Source organism: Cloeon dipterum, chromosome 4, assembly GCF_949628265.1.
Source record: "Cloeon dipterum chromosome 4, ieCloDipt1.1, whole genome shotgun sequence".
In the NCBI taxonomy this organism is placed as follows: domain Eukaryota; kingdom Metazoa; phylum Arthropoda; class Insecta; order Ephemeroptera; family Baetidae; genus Cloeon; species Cloeon dipterum.
Window position 1 is genome coordinate 3,625,642 of NC_088789.1, and position 19,380 is coordinate 3,645,021.

Consider the following 19,380-nt stretch of genomic DNA (forward strand, 5'->3'; position numbering starts at 1 on the left):
TTATTTTAAAAAATGGAAACAAAAAATGGAGAGATGATTGAGATTTCAATTTTGAGGTAGCAAATATTGCAGCTCTTACTTTCCTATCCACACGGTTTTTTATATTCAATAATTTTCTATTTGTCTAGGGATAAAATTGAAATTAATTTTAGTCCATGTTAAATGTCAGATTTTCGTAAAATATTTAAAATTTTGAGTTTTAATCTATACAAATATATACAGTATATATATATATATATATATATATATATATATATATAATTATACTAAGGTTTGGCACGTAAAAAATATATTTTTCTATAATTCAACATTTTAATTTTATTCGCTAAAAAGTACAACATTATGCTGTTGACTAGTTTTATCACAACCTGTCTTGAAAGTGCATTAGAAATTTCCCCTCGTTGTGCGCGTTTATTTTTTCAATGAAACACAATCCTCTCTCCAAAATAGGAGTCCTCGAATTTTTGGAAATGAACATTTTTCGTATTTTTCTCATTTCTCGAGTAGATCGCGGCCTGCCGCATTAAGTCAGCCTGCTGCTGCAGCCTATCGGTCTTGGGCACCACAGCGGCCGGCTTCACCCTGATCACGGACATGATGGGCTTCTCGGTCGTATTCTTGGACAAGCAGAACAGCCGCAGCAGCCGCGACCAAGCAACCTCAAGCAGCTCGCACACGGTCAGCACCGAGGCTCCCATCATCAGGCCCAGCGTGCCGCCGATGTCGCACAATAGAGCGATCATTGTGTACGCGAACTCCTCTTGGATGTCTTCAAACACAAGCTCCTAAGCAAATTTATATACGGGGGTATTTTAAAATACATGATTTTTCCGGTTCTTCTGAGGTGCAGTAGCAAAAAGTGAGTGAAAGACAAGAAAAAATCAAGTTTGGGGGTGTTAGTTTAATTTAAAACGTGTAGACTATCGTGTTTTTTTCTAATTTAGCTTTATAATGACTTTCTAAATTTACATATTAGTGCAAATAATAAACAAAAAATTAAATTTTGAAATTTAAATTTGTTATGCAACTGGATAGTGCATCCACCAACCCTTGGCTCGTTGCAGAAGGGTTGGTTGTAGCCCTCCAGATGGAAAACAAATTTAAATCTCAAGGCAAATAATTAAAGAAATTTTTAGTGTTAAGGAGTTAAGTTTTTATAGGCTAATAAATATAATTTTGAGTGTATTAAACTAAAAACTGCAGCTGAAATTAAAATGAATTACCGTGTAAAAGACACGAATACGAATTTTATTGTTGTCGTAGGCCACGTTTTCAGGGTAGCTGAGAAAGGTGGTCTCTTGGCATTCGTGCAAGCAGTCGCAGTCGTGTTTTCTCCAGCCTCCAAGGTTCAGCATGTTGTCGAGCACATCATTCGCCTCTGCATAGTCGTCTGGGTTGTTGCAATCGCTGGGGACGAAGCTGTTGTTGTCTCTTGCTACGGTGCATTTGAAAGCCGAGCACAAATATCTCATTACGCGAAAAGTGTCTGCACTCGACTCACCTGCATTCATAAATGGCAGCCTGCATTTTACGACCGCAGCGACTGCACTTTGAAAGCACTCGGAAATGCAGTGCTCCGCCGAGTACTCCGGGTCGTCTGAGCACGGATTTTTTTTCGTATTCAAGGTCTGAAACTGATTAAAAATAATAACACTCGACGATGCAACTGTTGAATTTTTTTGCCAAGCGTCTGCTGGAAAATCAAGTTTTTAGCTGCGGACTGCGCCCACTTAAGATGGATAGACGGATGTGAGCGAGCGCTCATTCAGCAGTGTTCGGACAGTAAAAAGTTGTCTGGCAGCTTGATTGCAAGCGATTATATAATATGTAGACTTTTTTTAATCAAGTTTTTTCAACAGGAGAGGCTTATGAGATCTAAAACGATAAAATTGTATCCAGGTCAGCAACAAAATTTGAATTTTTTAGCAAATTAATATTTTAAAATGTTGAAATTCCCTTATTTTATAAAGCTTAAAAACTTTTATGCTAAGGATAAGCGGTGTACGTCATTTTTTATAATAATTCTTAATACCATGAGATGTTTTTACGAGTTGATGGAGACAAAAATATTTGCATTTTTCATCGCTAAATTCTCACTTAAAATTATAAATATGGGGAATTAGTTAAACGAGAAGTTTAAAATTTTTACCTTCCTGAGCTCCAGCTTGACGTCTCTCGCCCAGCCAAAGTCCGCCGACATGCTGTCCGTGCGGACAAGCACGGATGGCGACTCACCCGGCTCGTGCAAAACCACCCGCACCCCCGCGACAGACGAGGGATCTTTCTGATCTTGGAAGACCACGTTCAAGTTGTTGAACGTGTTTGTGAGATTCGTTCGAGCGTTTTCTACGGGTGGTATAAATTTAATTTTACAAAAAATGTTTGGCAGATAAAATCGAAAAATTTATATATATATTTTGTAATACCCATCTGGTAAGTGTAGCAAGGCCCGATGGTCGTGAACGTCAAACTCCATTTCCCAACCGCATCGCAAGTGATGCCTCGTCCAAACCAACACTGCCGCAAATCATGGCGGATTGTTAAAATTATAACAACAAATTTAAAAACAATGTTGACCACCTCTGGAATGAATGAATTTGCATCTAATGCTAAGTCGGTCCAAATGTCGGTGGAGGTCATGCCGTTCAACCCTGCCAGCTGAGGGATTTTCACCATTTTCCCTGTTGCATTTTTGGGTAGCAACTTGACGAAAAATAATTCAGTTCCAAGTTAACACAAAGAGAAACTCACCTTAGCTTTGATCAATAACTCCAGCGCTTTCGTTATGTTGTAAGGGGATTTATGGCAAACGGTGACTGTGGGGAATTCGAGAGACGTGCTGCGAGTGATCCGCACGTTTACGTTGACGGGCTCCGCGATGTAGCGCATCACGCGGTCCATGCACTGTTACTCATGAATTAGAATATTCACAACTCTCACAAATATTTTTAATAAAAGTAATTTTGATCAAAGTAAAGTGCGAGAATTTACACGAAGCGTGTTATAGTTTAGAATTCATTTCACGCAATTAACCTGGGCAAGCATGAGCGAGAGACAAATGACGAGAACAACAGCCCATAGGACCCTTCTGAGCTTTGGTGACTTTTTGTCCATCGCAGCGTCCACTCCAGCCACGCCGACATCCTTGAAGGATCGCCAGGTCAGCGAATCTTCGTCCGCGCCTGCCCAAGTGTTGACCAATTTTTTCGCCCGACTTTGTCTGCAATTTAAATCCCCAAAAAATCAAGACGATTAAAATTTTTAGCATTATTTATATGAACTTCGTATAAAAAAATCAATCCTAAATTGTAAAAAGTAATATGCAATATTGAAAATATATTCTTCAAGATAGCGAAATAATTAATATTCTTGTTTATTCTTGTTTATTCTGCCTTGTCATAAATACATAAAATAATAAAATATTAAGCTGTAGAAATAAAGACATTGTTTTGCAATCCACTCAATTAAAAATAAATTGTTTTAGATTCCTTTTTCTCAGTTATAATATATTTTTACACTTCTGCGGAAATTTTATTAAAAAATGAAATTGAATAAAATATCCCGTAAAATTCTTTCAACTAATAATATATATATATATATATATATACATATATATTCTAATTGAGTGATTTGCTAACAAGGTTCGAATTAGCTTTGCAGAATTTGTTTCTCTCCTTAAAAGTTGTATTATTTCATTATCCAGAGGAATCTTTCACTTGAGGTTTGCATATTGGGATTAGAAACACAAAAGTGGCCATTGAGTTGGCTGGGTCCCTGTGCGGCCTGGTGCGCCCATGTTATCCGTTCGACGTAATATTGGGACCCGGGTTTCAGCATTCGTGCTAGTGCAGTGCGCACCCTCCCCGGTCCTGGGACAGGGATAAAAAGAGAAAAAAAAATTTTAACCATCGTAAAATTTGCAGTGCAGTTTCAATACTTAAAAAAAGAAAGAATCTCGCATAATTTATAATATGCAGAATGTTAATATTTAATATAATTGAATGCTGTGTGTTTACTGTAATTTTTCGTGGATATACTAAGACACACTGTAGTGTTGAATGATTGAAAATAAAAAAATAATTGCAGCGCCTTGAAAAAAAATCGAGTAAGTCTCACAGAGTGGCCGCATCGACGGCCTGCTTCCACTTTCCCCTGATCTTGAGACTGGCTTTTTCTGGTCCGGGCATTCTCCTCTTTGTTCCGCCGCGAGCAATGCCTTTTTATGATTCCCTCCTTCAGTCGGTGGCGGTTGTGTTGGGCATTCAGGCGCAAGGCATACTGGCAGCCGAGACTGCGGCTTATTTGGTCAGAAGAGGCATTATTTGCGTGTGTCAATCAGGTATTGTCTGGCGTGGCGCACACATCAATTATTCATCGCAGTCACTGTTGAGGACCGCAATTATTGTCACCTCGGCACGCAAAAAAATCGTGACAACGCGCAGGACACGTCGAAAAAAATCCAGAAAGCTAATTGCTAGAAACAACCTTGAGATTATGCGGGTGCGGAAAAACAAAAGCCGTTTTTAAACTTTTAGAGAGTCTGTGTTTATTTTCAATAATGGAAACAATTTTCTGCACTTAAATAACAGCTAGAAAAAGGGATCTTAGGAATAAAAAAGTAAAAACCTCTATAGAATAAAAAAGATTAACAGATATCATCAATTACTTCAAATCTGGTAGATATGCCATAGATATACAAACATCTCTCTAAAGGAAACATACATAGTAATTAAGATGGTAATTATTGTAGGAATGTTAGAAAATTGATTGAACACATGAATACGTGCTGGTCCTGGATACATTCAAAGGCACATTTTTAAAGTTAAGGTCGTGTGTCGCGACATCCTTTTTGCTACTTCCAGCTTTTCATTTTTCTCTCATGACAAGTGCGCAAATCTAATCTATAACACAGTAATTGTTTCTAATTTATAAAAAAAACGAATTCTAGACATCATGAAGTAAGAAAGGACGTGATTCTGATTTTGGCACGGTTTCGTTGATTAAGCAGCAAGCTACAAGTTCATCATTTTTATACCTCTTTGTAGCTCAGCAGTATTTGACATTTAGTGAAACGTGGTGTCATTACAAAATTTAAATCAGACTCGTGTGAGCCGTTGCACTGAAAACCTTTCATATGGCACGCTGAAAACAAAAATCAGTTGGCGGGCCCACTAGACATAGCATATAATACAAGAACCAAACATTTTTGCTTTCCAGCATGCAAAATTAAAAGTTGACTACTCCAATAAAGAAACGAGTCAGTTCCAACTGTTTAGAGGCAGCATTTGTTATTAAAAATCAATCAAACTGCTGATTTTTTTCTGCCCGAACATTGATCAAAGCGGATGGGTGATTTTAAAAATAGTGGTTCAGTAGACCAGAGTTGGAATGTAACTGAAATGGCACTGCTCTGAGTTTTTTAGCTATAAAGTGTTCATGGGTGCTAGCAGGCGCATGATCTTTGGTTTTGATCCTTGTCACCGGTATTCAGAGCAAAGCCGACTTCCTTTTCATTTGAGTTGTTGACCAGCATGTCGTTTTGCAAAATCTGAAACAAACAAGTTGATGGCTGAGCATTTTTTTATTTTGAAGGGTTGAAAAGGGGATGGAAAAATCTTTAGTGTTTAAGAAATAACAAAATTTGCAGTAATTAAGAATTTAGCTGACGGTCATTATATTTTCATAAAAGCAATAAAGTACTTAAATATATTAAAATTATTTCAAATTCTGGACTAACCTTGGAGACTAAAAACCTGGCAGCATCGTCGATATTGATGTTTTCCTTTGCTGACGTTTCGTACCAGCCGGCGAAACCGTGCTCTTTGATATACTCGTCCATTTTAGCTGGTGTGTTGGCAATGCCCTCCTTTGGTTGATCGCACTGCAATAAAATCAACAAAAGCGTGTCATAAAATCAATTTTTGTTCACACTATTTGAAAATGAAAAATCGCCCGTTACGATTAAAGAAAGATACTAACCTTGTTGGCGAGGAGGACGCAGGGGATGGCGGTGCCATCAGACAACTTGACTTTTGTATCGAGGTCGTTCTTCCACTTGAGCACAGCATCAAAGGTGGCTGTTCGAGTCACGTCAAACACGATAAAAGCCCCAACCGCCTCCTTGTAATACACTCTAGTCATGTTGCCGAACCTCTCCTGGCCTGCATTCAAAAAGAGCATCATGCATGTCAGTATGGATGATTGACGTTAATTTGTTTCAATTTTAGAGTCAAATAGACGGGCTTAATTTCCTTTGCACAAAAAATCAGTCGCGTGTTGCGAATGCTAATTTTTGTGTGCAAATGACTAATATTTCCAAAGCTAATTTTGCTCTCAAAGGCTTTTAAATAATGAACTATTAACACATGGGTTGTAAAATAATTTGACGAGTTACTCGAGTAATAAAGAAGATATATTGCGTAAATACGGCGCCTGCTTATAATGACAGTCATTAGTGTCAATCTTCTTTTGCGTGAAACAGAAGGCGATCGCTTGAGGAAATAACGAATATTTAATGGGATTGAGGCCCGACTTAATAACATGCTATATACTAATCCTCTCACCTTTAATAATTGAGCCGGCAACAAAGTTAACGAGACTCTTTTAGAATTGGGGAGAGAAACTGATTTAAACCTGACGAAGAGTGTCAAGTAATAGACAACTCAAGCGTAAAACCAAATTTAAACACTCAAATTCATCATTTGATGTTGAGTTCATGTTAATTTTTAAAATACGAGTTTTTGTGAACAAAAATTTCTGGAATTATGGAAAGTTATAAAATAAATATCAAAATGAATAAGTTTTTTTTAAAATAAATATGATTTGCAAGAATTTTAAAGTTGAAATATATTTAATCAATTGCTTCGATATTATTTTCTAGTCTGTAAGAAACAAGAAAAATATACATTACCTGCTATGTCCCAGAGCTGTAGGCGGATGATTGTGTTCTGGTCCCACGTGAGCACTTTGAGGGCGAAGTCGACCCCGATTGTGGCCCTGTAGTGCTGCGAGAAGAACTGGTGCACGTACCTCTTGATGATGGACGTTTTGCCCGTGCCTAGCTCTCCGATCACCAAGATCTTGTACAGGTGCTCGCGGCGTTCACCATTTTGCGCCTGCAACACGAAAATATTTGTTTCTGTCATCGCGTTTTTATTTTTTTATATTTCATAGGCCAGCCGTGCACGCGAATTCATCGATCGCCGAGCGGCAGCCCCTCTCTCTATATTTTTATAAGCACGAATGCAATTAGTCCATTTTACATTTAGATACAAGTGTGTACGTGTGTGTGTGTGTGTGTGTTGTGGAATTACTCTCCCGTGAGTGTGAAATACGAAACGCTAAGTCTTACAAGTCCGCCAAGGGGCTTAGCTTTTGCGTCTTATTTACAAATAAGACGGGCGCTATTATAGGTTTCCTTCGCACTCCACTCGTGTTTGTGGTGTACAAGACAAATCCGCGAGATCGATCCAATGTTTCCTGGTTGACTTTGATATGGCATCCCGGCACGTAAATAAATAAATCTTATGTTTCAATCAATGTCATCTCAACCGTAAGTCAAAGTAAAAATCACCAATAAGGTCATTTTAGTGCGACTATTTCAACCGAAATTCCTGTTGGTAATTAGTTTTTAAATCTTGAAAATGAAATTATTAACTCTACTAACTGTATTAGTTTGGATATCATGGCATTATTAGCCATTAAAATATAAATTAATTAAATTCACAACTCTATATAAAACTAAGTTTTGCTCGGATGAATAAGAAAGAGAAATACACTGCAATGCTCGAAACAAACTATTGACAACCAAAGGAAACCCAATCTCTCGGTAGGAATACGAGTGCGGGCTTTGCAAAAAAAGAAGCGATTGTAGAAACGGGAGCTTGGTGTGCCACCTTACCACGACGTGTGTTTCGATGCCCATGAGTATGTGCGTGCGACTGTTTTGTGTATCGGAGTGAGACAACACACACGGCTCCAGCACTCTCCCCGCCCTGCACTTGGGGCGCAACCTTCGTCCGACGGTTAATTTTTATTAATTTAAAAAAGGTTCCCTGTCAACGGCCTAGGTTATTTTTAGATGACCTGCCTTTAATTTAGGCGTTTTCGAAAGCGTTTCGGAGAAAGTAATCGTCTATTTTTAGATTCTACTTATTGGCAATAGAGCATCTCCTTTTGCAAACGCGGTGTTTTTATAATGCCGTCGACACTTTCTGGTTTGGAATAAAATTATCTGCGGTACAGGCAGCTTTCGCAGCAAGATTCGAGCTTTCTATAACAGTTCCTGTTAAATCTGGGGGGCAACGCTGAACTTAATCCGAAGCAATTCGGTTATATAACGCTCTCAGTGTGCGAGTTAATAAGTATAAAAATTCAGATGCACCGCGAAAGAGAATAAATTATTTTCAACAGACAGCTCGCGCTGGTCACGGGACTCGTCGTGGCGCGTTGGTATTCATGTGAGTTCCTCAAGGAAAGGACGCAGCACGTGATTCTCCCACTTATGAAACAAACCTGTTTTAAATCTACAAAGAGCACAGCCAGAGACGTAAGAGAGCTTGAACGAAATTTAAAAGTAACAATCCAGAAATGTTCGGGGCCTAAAAGTCACCTTTGAAGCTGGTAGCCTGAATATTTAATATCAAGTGTTCACCGAAGCTCTAATTTCCATTCACCCGCGAATAATTGTGTGTGGAAATAATTCGCGATGCCTATCTGTCATGTCCACTTGTCAATAATGATTGTGTTTAAGGCGCAACTCACACTAACTTGCATGTTCCGCATCGCGTGCTCCATGGTCGTCACCATATATAAAACAGATCGATTCGCATCCCTTACGCTCGATTCCGACCCACTTTTTAAAATTCAACTCATATTTACGCAGTAAAACAGAACAGGGCTGACTGCTGTAAAGTGAATTCCTCTTTCTGAACCATAAAAGATATGTTTCTCACCTGCACCAACCAAATTTAGTGCCCCTATTGCATTAATGTGCGTGCACAGAATGCACTCGAACCAGTTGAAGTCAGTATGCAAATGGAGCACCATTTGCAACAAAGTTGTTGCGTCGTGGCGTTGCCATAAAAACACTAATAATTGTCCTGTCAGTTAAGTAAAACGAGTTCGAAAAAACACGTTAGCAACACCTTAACAAACAAATTAGACTAAAAAGGAAGGAAGGAAGGTCACCTCTCCACTCGAGTGAAAATTTTTTTATTCCCGAAACACCAGACGACTAACACGAAATTTCCGTCCTACCGTATTGTCGGGCACCACGAGGGTCGGGTCGACCGTGGGCACCAAGCTGGGCTCGAACTGAGGAGCCGTCGGGGACTCGACGGGGGTCGACGGGACCTGCTCGGGGGCGCCGTTGGGCAGCTGGGTGGCCGCGGCCTCCTGATCGGCCGCCATGGCCTCTTGCAGCTCGGCCTGCAGACTCATTTCGGAGCCGGCGGCGGCGATCGGGGGCTGCGCTAACTCCTCCTCCGAGTGTTTGGTCGCCAGGGGCAACGAGGTCGGCTCCAAGGAGGACGTGGGCTCCAGCGAGGAGGTGGGCTCCACCGACGAGGCCCCCTCGGACGGGCCGCCCCACTCCTCCTCGTCCATCTCCTTGCTCACCGGTAAGGGTTGCGCCGACGGCGGGGTGCTGCTGGGATGCTCGGGCGTCTTGGCGCCGTACGTCGACGAGCTCGTCAACGACAGCGTGTCTTCCGAGGTCAGTTCTGCCGCCGACACTTCTGACGTTGGTGCCGATTCCATCTGAAAGCCGCCAACTAAGTGAGCCTGCTACCGGAAAAATTACACGTAGGCTCGATTGTGAGTGATCGCCAAAATGCAAATATACCAGTTTGCAGGAATTTTCAAAGAGATTGAAAACGTCCGAACGGACGATAAATAACTGGCTGAACAGGATTTCTAGAGATGAAGCCACTTGACAGTTTTTTTTTATTAATATTTTTTAATCTAACTTTTTGGTAGTTATTGCTGCGTCAGAGTGGATTGACTTTTACATAAAGCCGTCATTGCCTGGCGTAAAAATAAACTTTCAAATCAACCCTGCTTCGAGAATAGCTCTCTTGCACGCTCTAGAAATTCAAAAGACTGTGGTGTCATGTTTTACGGCAAGCGATACACACGCAGCAGTTTTGCGGGAAGAGCGATAAAATAGACGCTCGGCACGGAGAGAATCGAATGAAATTTTTATGCCGATTGTTTATTCAAGTTTGTGACACGGTTTGTTCTGACAAAATAAAACATTTACAAGAGGCCAAAAATTCACAAGAAAAATCAATACCTGATGCTTTGCTTGAGGCAAGTGAGAGAAAAGCAGACAGAAATAAAAACAGAGGAAAAAATGATCAACTTGAAAAAAGATTAGAAACTGGACGGAAGAGAAACTTTCACAATATATTTACTTTCAGTTTAATAGTGGGAGATTTTTTCAAACACGTGATTGGATACTGAACAGGTTTCTGTTTTCAAACTGTTTAATCAACTTTGGTATTTGTTTATAATTTTATATATGGGCAACAATCTATTTCTCTCCTTTACTGCGAGAAAAACTAGTAAACTTCCAGGCGCGGAAAATAATTTTTACGACTCTCTATCCAGCAATTGATTAAAATGTGGCGTCGTGCTGATCACGGTTACGTAACTATTGGAGAATAAAATTTCCTACTTGATCTGGTTTACTGGTGCGGATTTTGTTGCTGAGCCGCCGCACTATCGAGGTTTTCTTCTTTCTGCTCTTCTTACCGTCCTCGGATGCAGATTCCTCGGCGGAGGCGAGATCCTTGGGAGGCTTTTCGTCGGGCAGCGGCGATGTGGGGGCGGCGGAGGCGGCGGGGCTGGAGGCCCCTTTGGCCTTATTCTTCTTGTCCTTCTTGGACTTGGCAGGGGGGCGGGGCAGGCCGTCGGTGAGGAGCAGGTCGGAGGCGCGCTGCATGTCGGCGGCGGCGTCGTTGGCGTCGGCGGCGCTCTTGCTCGCTTTCAAGCTCTGACTCCTGCCGACCAGGCTTTTGAAAGGCTGCGCGAGCCGGCTCTTGGCCGACTTCTTTTTGGTGGCGCTGGCGGAGGCGGCGGCGAGACTGCTGCTGGCCGTGCTGGTGGACAGGTGCTCGCTGCTGCTGGTGGTCAGCTCGGCCGGCTCCTCCATCGCGCTGCGCCCCGCTCGCTGCCGGCAGACGACGCGCCCGCTCTCGCTCTTCCCGTCTCTGCCCGATTGACGGACGTTCCCTGTGCAGCTCCTTTCCCGCTTTTCCCGCGTGCACACCGAGAGAGACCGTCGCTGCTGCTCGCTGTATGCCTGCCGGGGCCCACTCTCTCAGCTCTGAGAGGCTTCCGCGCCGAGGTACTGAAGCAGAATGAGCTGCCAACTCGGTTTTCACCAGCCCCTCTTGGGTGTATTGTGCGTCATCGTCCCGTGACTGACTGCCACACTTGGGCAATGTTCACCACCGCGGCCAACCTGAGAGAGGCTCTCCGGCGGCGCTCTCGCAATTTCATTAATCCATCCGCCTGCCTATTGCACCCAAGGTTAATTGAAACGGCCACGGCTGCAACTCTTGTTGTGTTTGTGTGCGCTGCGCCCTATACTCAGCTCTATTATGGGTTCTCAAAGCCGATTACCTTTTAGCACAATGTAAATAAATACGCTGGCGTCGGTATACGCGTCAACGCCGCGGCCGAAACTTCCCTCGTTGGCACAAGAAGCGAGTCGAGCGTGATTTGACCGGCGGATCACACAGCGTACTCCAGCAATTTCTACCCACGGAGAAAGAGAGAACTTTTTCAGGGTTTAAAGAGCAAACACGTAAGCAGGTTTAGCAGGTTTTGGAACGCACCGCATTTGACGTTTACGCGTAGCTGCTATTTTTTGACAAATTATGTGTCTGGAAATTTCCCTCCAATGTTCGGACTGCAGTTTAATATTGAATTGAATTTTCAAACAGCTTTCAATTTAATTAAGTTCAATACTTCAACTTAAAAAATTGAACATAACAAGTTGACGCAAAATTGGATTTGTTTTAAATACGTTTACTAAAAAAATTCCCCTTTTTACATTCAGAGATAAAATCCTGCGGTTGAAATAAAGCTTAACGATTCGGAAAAAAGCTGCTCAGCTACTTCATCTAGTTGTATCTAAACCAAAAAATCTGGTTTTGGGTCTCGTGACTCACACAGGACGTGGTCCGCGCTGAGAGATCGAATCTAATAGTAAATTAAGCATTTGACAGAGAGGTCGTCGTCCCTGCACTAAAATTACTCATGACACCTTTATAACTTTCCCCTATTACTCAACAGAAACTAAAAATACCACTCGTGCACGTGTGTTTTATTATATAATATGCTAGTTGCAAAAGCTGATCGAGTTATAATACAAATCGAACTCAGTCAGTGAGTGGTTCAATTAATATTTATCGTATCGCAAAAGAGAAAAGGGTATACTACTCGCTTCCATTACAGTTGAAGCAGTCGCGACGGTGTTTTGTAAAAATACAATTGTGTTGGACCGCAAAGCCCACGAACGAACCTTCAGCGGCGGATCGATTTACTCATCAATGAGAGAGACATTCTCCGTCAAGTATTTAATTTCATCTTTCGACCCAGTCAGTCACATCGCACACAAGAGAAAACCAGCATATCTTGCGCGCGAGCAAGTGTGGATTCACCGGTCCACGCGACCCTTCGTACGTGCGGATTTCCTTGCGAAAAAAAGCGCATTCCTCAATAAGTCGAGCGACAGCGAAATAACATCCACGCTTATTTTGACAGACGCAAAATTACAGCGAGCAGCTCCGTGCATTGAAATTACCCAGCGACGAGAAAATTTCATGTTTTTTTGCGCTGACATATAAATTATCAAGCAGAGGCGAGATTGACACCCCTTTAAAGTGTGGGCAATTAAATGCACAGACCGTCAAGCAATTTGCACGAGGCGAATTAATTCAATCAATTAAAACCGTGACTGCAAAGCCGCAAGGTGTTTAATCCAGTTGGATCAGCATTTAAATGAAGGGGAAGGGACAAGATGCACTGCCTGCATTACAATTAATTAAACGAGATGAAGAAGAAGGCATGCAGCATCACGCGGTGTGCCAATTGAGGACGCGGCGCATCCCAGCAGAAAAACCACACGCAGTCGCTGCTTATTAGTGAGAGTGTCACCTGAGATGCCGTTGGGTCGAGCGCACCCGACCCCACTACACACTCTCGCGTGTAATTAATTTGACGCGTTTGCTCTAATTTGGTTCTTTGTGTCGTTAAATATTAGATTCATTTCCATCTGTGGCTAACCTATCTTTTTTCTGCATGAATTTGCTTCTAATTATAAACATCAAATTGATAAAGTCCCTATCACTTGATAACAACCAAACTGCAGCTATTTATTTGACTGCGCAGTTAATAGGAAATAAAAATCACTGATTGCACAGCGTAGATTCTGATGAGCAAAATTACAAAAAATGCTCCCGCCTGAATAAATTCTGATTTTTATTTGGTAAAGTGATCATTTTACACAATTTAAATTTTATTAAATGTCTGTTGAGAGGTTTAAAATATTAACCCATAAAAGCCGAGTTTTAGTGGCTGTTAATATTATCTATATTTATTTTTTGGTTCATATATTAAATACAGCTTCCTCCGTTTATTTTTCTGTGAATTAAGGCACCGAGGAAGCTATGCATTTATTTAATTTCAAATAAAAATATGACAACCTCGTGTGTTTACAATCAACAATTAGTTATTTATTTTGCTCGTCCAAACACTGAATTACCACTTGAATTCATGTAAAAAACATTAGAAGTTAACTGCTACTGAAGTTAAGTATTATTTGTACCTATGTTCAAATTGACATAATACCATGTAAGAAAACCGCGCCCACAAATTTAACGGCAAAAAAAAACAAAGTTTTGAGAAGTTGGAGAGTGGCTTGCACTTAAACGGCTTCGCTCACTTTTTTTGGTCTGCTCAAATGACAGAAGCGACTTAGTCATAGTGATTGTTCATTTTCTCTCTCGATGAAGTGTGAGCATTCGAAAGAATTTTCATTAAAACGCACCGCTCTAGAGTTTGAATTCCCCCTTATCGACACATCGAATGTCATGCAAATATGATTAAAATTTTAGGAATACTAGGGTAAAGTCTAGGAAGAAAGAACGAGTACGAAATAACGAGAAAGGGATAGCGATTGATGAAATACAGAGTGATGAAGAAAATAACTTGACTTATGAAACAATGGAGACAATGAATCAACTTCATTTTATCTATTGAATTTCCTTATTTAGTGAAATTATATGAAATTGATTACATTATAATAGTTATCTGGGTTGGTTGGCTCTTTACGTTTTGAAGCCTCGTAAATTTTATTTAAAAAAAAAATATTCAGATTATAAAACTAAATTATTTTTCAGGCAGCAAACAATTCAATAAAAAAATGCATTAAGAGATCAAAATAAGACTATGGTATTCATTCAGCTCATTTACTCACCCTTGAATAAAAAAACAGCTATGCGTCTTCAGACCGACTAAAGAGAATTATACACTGGATATGAAGTCACACCCGAACGTGGCTTTTTTAGTTAGAAAAGAATGATGTGTATACCATGATTCGGCTACTGAAACATTTATCTCCATTGAAGGGGAGTGGGAAAATATTGAGTATTTTTGTGTTTTCTCATAGTGCTGTTAGGTAACAATGTTAGAGGTATCAGAGGGGAAAAGGTAACTAAATTCGAGGAAATTCTCACAGCTTTTAAAATTTTTAAAAGTACTGTAATATGTATAAGGTCTTCTCCATCTTCAGTGCGAAATTCTAATTCTTTGCATGAAAATATTATAAAGCACGGGGAAAATGCGGTAAAAATGTCTTTAATGGAATACGTCAGAAATGTGCAGCATTTGGAGCTCTTGCACGGATCGCGTTCTCTAAATGTTTGCCTCATCTGCATGCTCTGCTTAATTTGAAAAATGTGCTCAACTTTGAGGCATAGGTGTTGACGAAATAGTTTCGTCTCCAGGAATAAAATCATTGAGAAACTGGGCACGGACTGAAACTAAGTGGTTTAACCGGTTTAATGCTATTGAATCCAACCAAATTTCGATCTCGAGGAAAAGGCGAGATATTTATTGGATTTATTTAACTGCTAAAACAATTTATTTTTACGACTCTGGATATTGTTAGTAAAATATATTCTAATTTTGCCTAGAATGGTGTCTTTAATTATTTTTTATTTACTCTAACTCACAAATTAAGCAAAATTTCAAGCGTCAAACAGCAACTTAGGCATAGCAAGCTTATCCACTGGTCATAGAGTAACGAGGGACGCATTAAGGAAATTATTATTCACCTCTCCCCAGACCTACCAATCATAAACTCGCCATCTTTCTCTCGATATTTATAGTTTGCGGTCAAAAGCGCTCAGAGTGCTCACGTTTTTGAAAATGATAAAATGGGAAAATGCAAACCGTATGTGCTTCCTGCGCAATTTCCGTGAAATGCTGATACTGCTGCCTACCGCAGGTGGAAGCGGGCCTCTCCAACTCGCGCGACCTTCTCCGCCTGAATGCCTCTGCCCTGGAGACCGGCGGCAGGAGTGGCTCTCTGTTTTTGGGGTTGGCGAGGGCGGAGATCATGCTTAGCATTGGCGCTCTCGTCTAAATGCAGCTCGCCACTCGCTCAAATAATGCTACTCTGTTCGACCCAAAGGTCACCCGGGGAACTGCCCCTGATCAAGTGACGTGAGCCTCTGCTGATAAGAAAAGCGTAATGCACAAAAAACGCGGGGCTGCCCTAAAAAATACACACAGAAAAGGAGCATACACAAAATAAATAATAATATAGCTCATATTATATACCAAAACCATGAGGCCAAGATAAGAGCCCTAGCGTCAGAAATTTATTGTTGTTTAAAATATTGCTAGCATCGCATTTTTACTATCGAGTTCAACTTTGGCTCTGTCTGCTAGCCATTTCTCTCATGCTTTTCATCTTGATCATTTCGACGGTTAATCTATTATTACTTATTTCGTCAAATTCTCGATTAATTCAGTTTTATTTTAAAACGCTCGCAGTAAGACCATCAACTGTTTGTTCAGCGAGCATCATTTTTCCATCACTTTCTGACCACAATTAGAAGTTCTAAATGCATGACGATGAAGTTTAAACTTTCGTTTTTTATCTGTTCCCACGTGGTAAAACTTTGAGAATAATCCACCTGTAAACTAACCAGCCAGCATTCTTTAGGTATAAGCCAGGAAATCTCATTGTCAGGAATGTCGAAATTTCTAAACAATAACAAATCTGTATCTGTTTTGTTTCGTGTTGCAACAGTACAATTACAAGGAATTCCAACTCTCACTAGAAAATTTCCAGTTAATTGCGTTTTTACACTAATATAGCTCAAGCACACTTGGCTGGATACAATATTAGAGTACAGCAATTCATAAGATTGAATATTGGTGAAATTTTAAGCGTTAAGGTAATTGTGAGGTACGCGTCCTTTTTCTCTTTGTTTATAGTTTTAACTATACCGTATCATTTTCCGAAGACATTGCGGCTGCGGTGCGTCTGCGTCCCCTGAAGAAAGAGAGAGAGAGAGAGAGAGAGAGAGAGAGAGAGAGAGAGAGAGAGAGAGAGAGAGAGAGCGCTCCACACTGCCCCGTTATCGCCTGTACACTTTGGGTCTTCACTTCTTGATGTCCACTCCTCAACTCTCTCGCTGCCTGCCGCCCTTGGGCTCTATTTTGCTTTTTGCTCTCTATCCCCTGTTCTCTAGACGCTACCCACGACTTATTTTGTGCAAAATAATCGCTTCACATTCTCGCGCTCGATATTAGATCATTTTCCTGCCTATTCCACACCTCGTATGCCCTCCTGCACTCTCCTTACATCCTGTTTTTCTAGAGGAACTGCTCGGCCCGAATATTTCTAGAGTATAAATAAAACCTCTGTGAGAGAAAATTCTCTCAGGCGGTATTTAAATTTATGGTCACTAACGTTTTTCTCGTTCTCTAAATCAGCTGGTATTTTTTTTTAATAATTTTTGTATTTTAACTTTTCCTGAAATATTTGGTTTTCTAAGATGGTTTTCTAAACCATCTTAATTTTACTTGTTTAAACGCTGTGGCGATGAGCTTCAAATTCTAATATTCCATTAAACACATGAACACGTTTCCATTTCATAACTTAAATGCAGCATCGCCAAGATATCAAACGATAGATTCATGACATTTTTGGAAGAAAATCATGAAAGAGAAAGGGAAGCGTGCTTTGGTAACTCAAAAAGACGCTTCTGCCTTCATTAGCATGTGCCAAATTAATGCTAATGAAAAATTGAGATATAAAGCTTAACGTTGCTATTCAATGCACGTAGATGAAACATTCATGTTTGAAAATTTATGACCAAACATAGTGGTTAAACTGTGTTAAACAGAGTAGTTAAAATTAGTTAGTTGAGCAGGAAATTTCTGTAGAGATACAGGAAAATATACAGAATATCGCTGTTAAATTCAGCTGGAAACATACTCCATTTATTTAATGTGAAAGTAACGTTAAAATTTAAATTTTACCCGCAAGGGAATTTATGGAATATAAGTCTGAACTGGTTAACATAATCTTTAAGTTGTTAAGTAGCAGAATAAAATCAAAAGATGCGGAATATGAGATATTTTTCCAAGATTATAAAATGATACAGGAATATAAATATAATTGAAGAACAATGGCAATAAATTAAATTAATTAATTTGCAACGAGGGTGAAGCCTGGTTTTATTTATTGCCATTATGAACACAACCTCGAGTGATCGCCTATTCAATAATTGAAGAAGTTTAATGCAGAGAGAAAAATAACAAATAAGTGCTGGATAATTTTAGTTATTGAGCTCTCACTCTCCATTAATTCTTTTAATTAAATATATACATAATCTATTCAATTGATTCCATTTTGCGACTTCATGTTCAAATTTAACATGTTAAAATTGTTATCTTTTTAATCTGAATGTTACTCGTTTTCCAAGGTTTGATTCGTTCTCAAGTCTCACAAATCTGCAGGTGAACTAACCCACAGCTGACGTCTTTTGCCAATTTGTCCCTCATCATGTTTTCCACGCTCGACGGTACGACGAACAAAATATTGACATGCTTCTAGATTTCGTTGAGGTCTCTTCTCCACGCAGCATTCGGCAAACAACCGTCATGAGAGTTATCTGCTTTTCGTTTTATCGAAAGAGCGTAATAATTATCTGTCGCCTTCAACAAAGGTGAGTCACGCGTCTCGGCTGTACAAAAACTGATATGCATTCTCCAAGCTACGGATGACATCTCTATATTATAGCTTTCATTCGGCGTCGTCACACGCTTATTATGAGCTGTTTTCAGACCTGCCATCGCGGGATTATCATTACTTTCCGGCAGCCTTCAAGCCACACGCACCGCAGAAAAAAAATGAGAGCGCCGAGTGCAATTGAATTGATATTGCTTCACATTAGATTTCGCGCACAACCAACAATGTAATTCTAGCGGCACGTTTCACTGTGTAATAAATTAATTTATTGTTTTTGGTCTGGTAAAACGACGCGCGGCAAAAACACCGGCGCAAAGATTAGTTTCCCGGGCAGGGTGTCGTCGGTCGTCGATCTGCTTTATGCCGCTAAAATTACCATGTGATTTTAATACTCTCGTTTATATATAACGCTTTCGTCACATGCGGGCCAAAAAATAATTATTCTTTCCGACAGAAGAACAATGAGCGCTTTAAAATGAAACCACCAGCATTTTAGCTCGGCTAAAATTTCTGACAGAATGAATTTAGCAAGCTTCCCTGCACTTTTATTTTAAAGAGTTTTATTGAACGGCTACTACCTAAAGCCTAAAATGAACTAATAATCTGCCGGAGAATTATTAAGTTATTTTTAAAATATTTTTACCATATTCCCCCCTTCAGTCTCTACAAAATAGTGATTGAAATATAGTTGAATTATAGTTGTATATAGGAATAACATTTTTATGGAACGATTGAATTAAAATTTTTAAAACAAAAAATACACACCCGTTGTATTAAATTTTTTCTCAATCTCGGAATTTTTACGTGACATCCGAGAAGGAGACTGCGGCTCAACCCTTACTTTTGCTTCGCACTGAATATTGCAAGACCACAAAAGGCCGCTGTCCGTGTGATTCGTTCACGTGACTCCGGACGATGAGAGTCTACGCTCGCAATCGTATTAAAATTCGTCGCACTAAAAAGCGATAAAAGTCTACGAATAGGCCTGAAATCACCACAGAGTACTCACCATCGTGTCTACGCGGAGTAAGTCGGGAATCAAGGCTACCCTGAGTCAGGTGCACCCTTCGTAGAACTGGCGGTCGGCGACTCACGTTGTT

General features: G+C 40.2%; 2 protein-coding genes across 4 annotated transcripts; both read right to left on the bottom strand.

The window, feature by feature from the left end:
• Positions 1-315: 315 nt before the first annotated feature.
• Positions 316-4,329, bottom strand: LOC135944248 (acid-sensing ion channel 4-A-like). Of its 2 annotated transcripts, XM_065491070.1 has the most exons (9): positions 4,117-4,326; positions 3,034-3,220; positions 2,752-2,904; positions 2,581-2,703; positions 2,427-2,517; positions 2,150-2,346; positions 1,502-1,634; positions 1,224-1,435; positions 316-785 (listed from the first exon to the last, which is right to left on the bottom strand). In XM_065491070.1, the coding sequence occupies exons 1-9, from the start codon at positions 4,185-4,187 to the stop codon at positions 420-422; spliced, it is 1,533 nt and encodes a 510-aa protein (XP_065347142.1). In that variant the 5' UTR covers positions 4,188-4,326; the 3' UTR covers positions 316-419. The 2 variants fall into 2 exon arrangements, with proteins under 2 accessions (XP_065347142.1, XP_065347141.1); XM_065491069.1 differs by having other exon boundaries at positions 1,224-1,634; positions 4,117-4,329.
• Positions 4,330-4,520: 191 nt separating this feature from the next.
• LOC135943433 (EF-hand calcium-binding domain-containing protein 4B-like) lies at positions 4,521-15,657 on the bottom strand. Of its 2 annotated transcripts, none has more exons than XM_065489964.1 (6): positions 15,466-15,657; positions 9,259-9,759; positions 6,911-7,115; positions 5,980-6,161; positions 5,738-5,881; positions 4,521-5,548 (listed from the first exon to the last, which is right to left on the bottom strand). In XM_065489964.1, the coding sequence occupies exons 1-6, from the start codon at positions 15,640-15,642 to the stop codon at positions 5,444-5,446; spliced, it is 1,314 nt and encodes a 437-aa protein (XP_065346036.1). In that variant the 5' UTR covers positions 15,643-15,657; the 3' UTR covers positions 4,521-5,443. The 2 variants fall into 2 exon arrangements, with proteins under 2 accessions (XP_065346036.1, XP_065346035.1); XM_065489963.1 differs by lacking the exon at positions 15,466-15,657 and adding an exon at positions 10,679-11,559.
• Positions 15,658-19,380: the final 3,723 nt, after the last annotated feature.

Bases quoted from the DNA above. Each gene is read 5' to 3' on its own strand.
- LOC135944248 (XM_065491069.1), bottom strand. From the start codon at position 4,187: ATGCCCGGACCAGAAAAAGCCAGTCTCAAGATCAGGGGAAAGTGGAAG. The intron at 2,347-2,426 runs GTATTACAAAAT...TACCACCCGTAG, and splicing joins TTGCTACACTTACCAGATGG to AAAACGCTCGAACGAATCTC. The intron at 1,635-2,149 runs GTAAAAATTTTA...ATTTTTAATCAG, and splicing joins TCAAGCTGGAGCTCAGGAAG to TTTCAGACCTTGAATACGAA.
- LOC135943433 (XM_065489963.1), bottom strand. From the start codon at position 11,155: ATGGAGGAGCCGGCCGAGCTGACCACCAGCAGCAGCGAGCACCTGTCC. The intron at 7,116-9,258 runs GTAGGACGGAAA...TTCGTGTTGCAG, and splicing joins TCGTGGTGCCCGACAATACG to GCGCAAAATGGTGAACGCCG. The intron at 5,549-5,737 runs GTTAGTCCAGAA...TGTTTGTTTCAG, and splicing joins CCAGGTTTTTAGTCTCCAAG to ATTTTGCAAAACGACATGCT.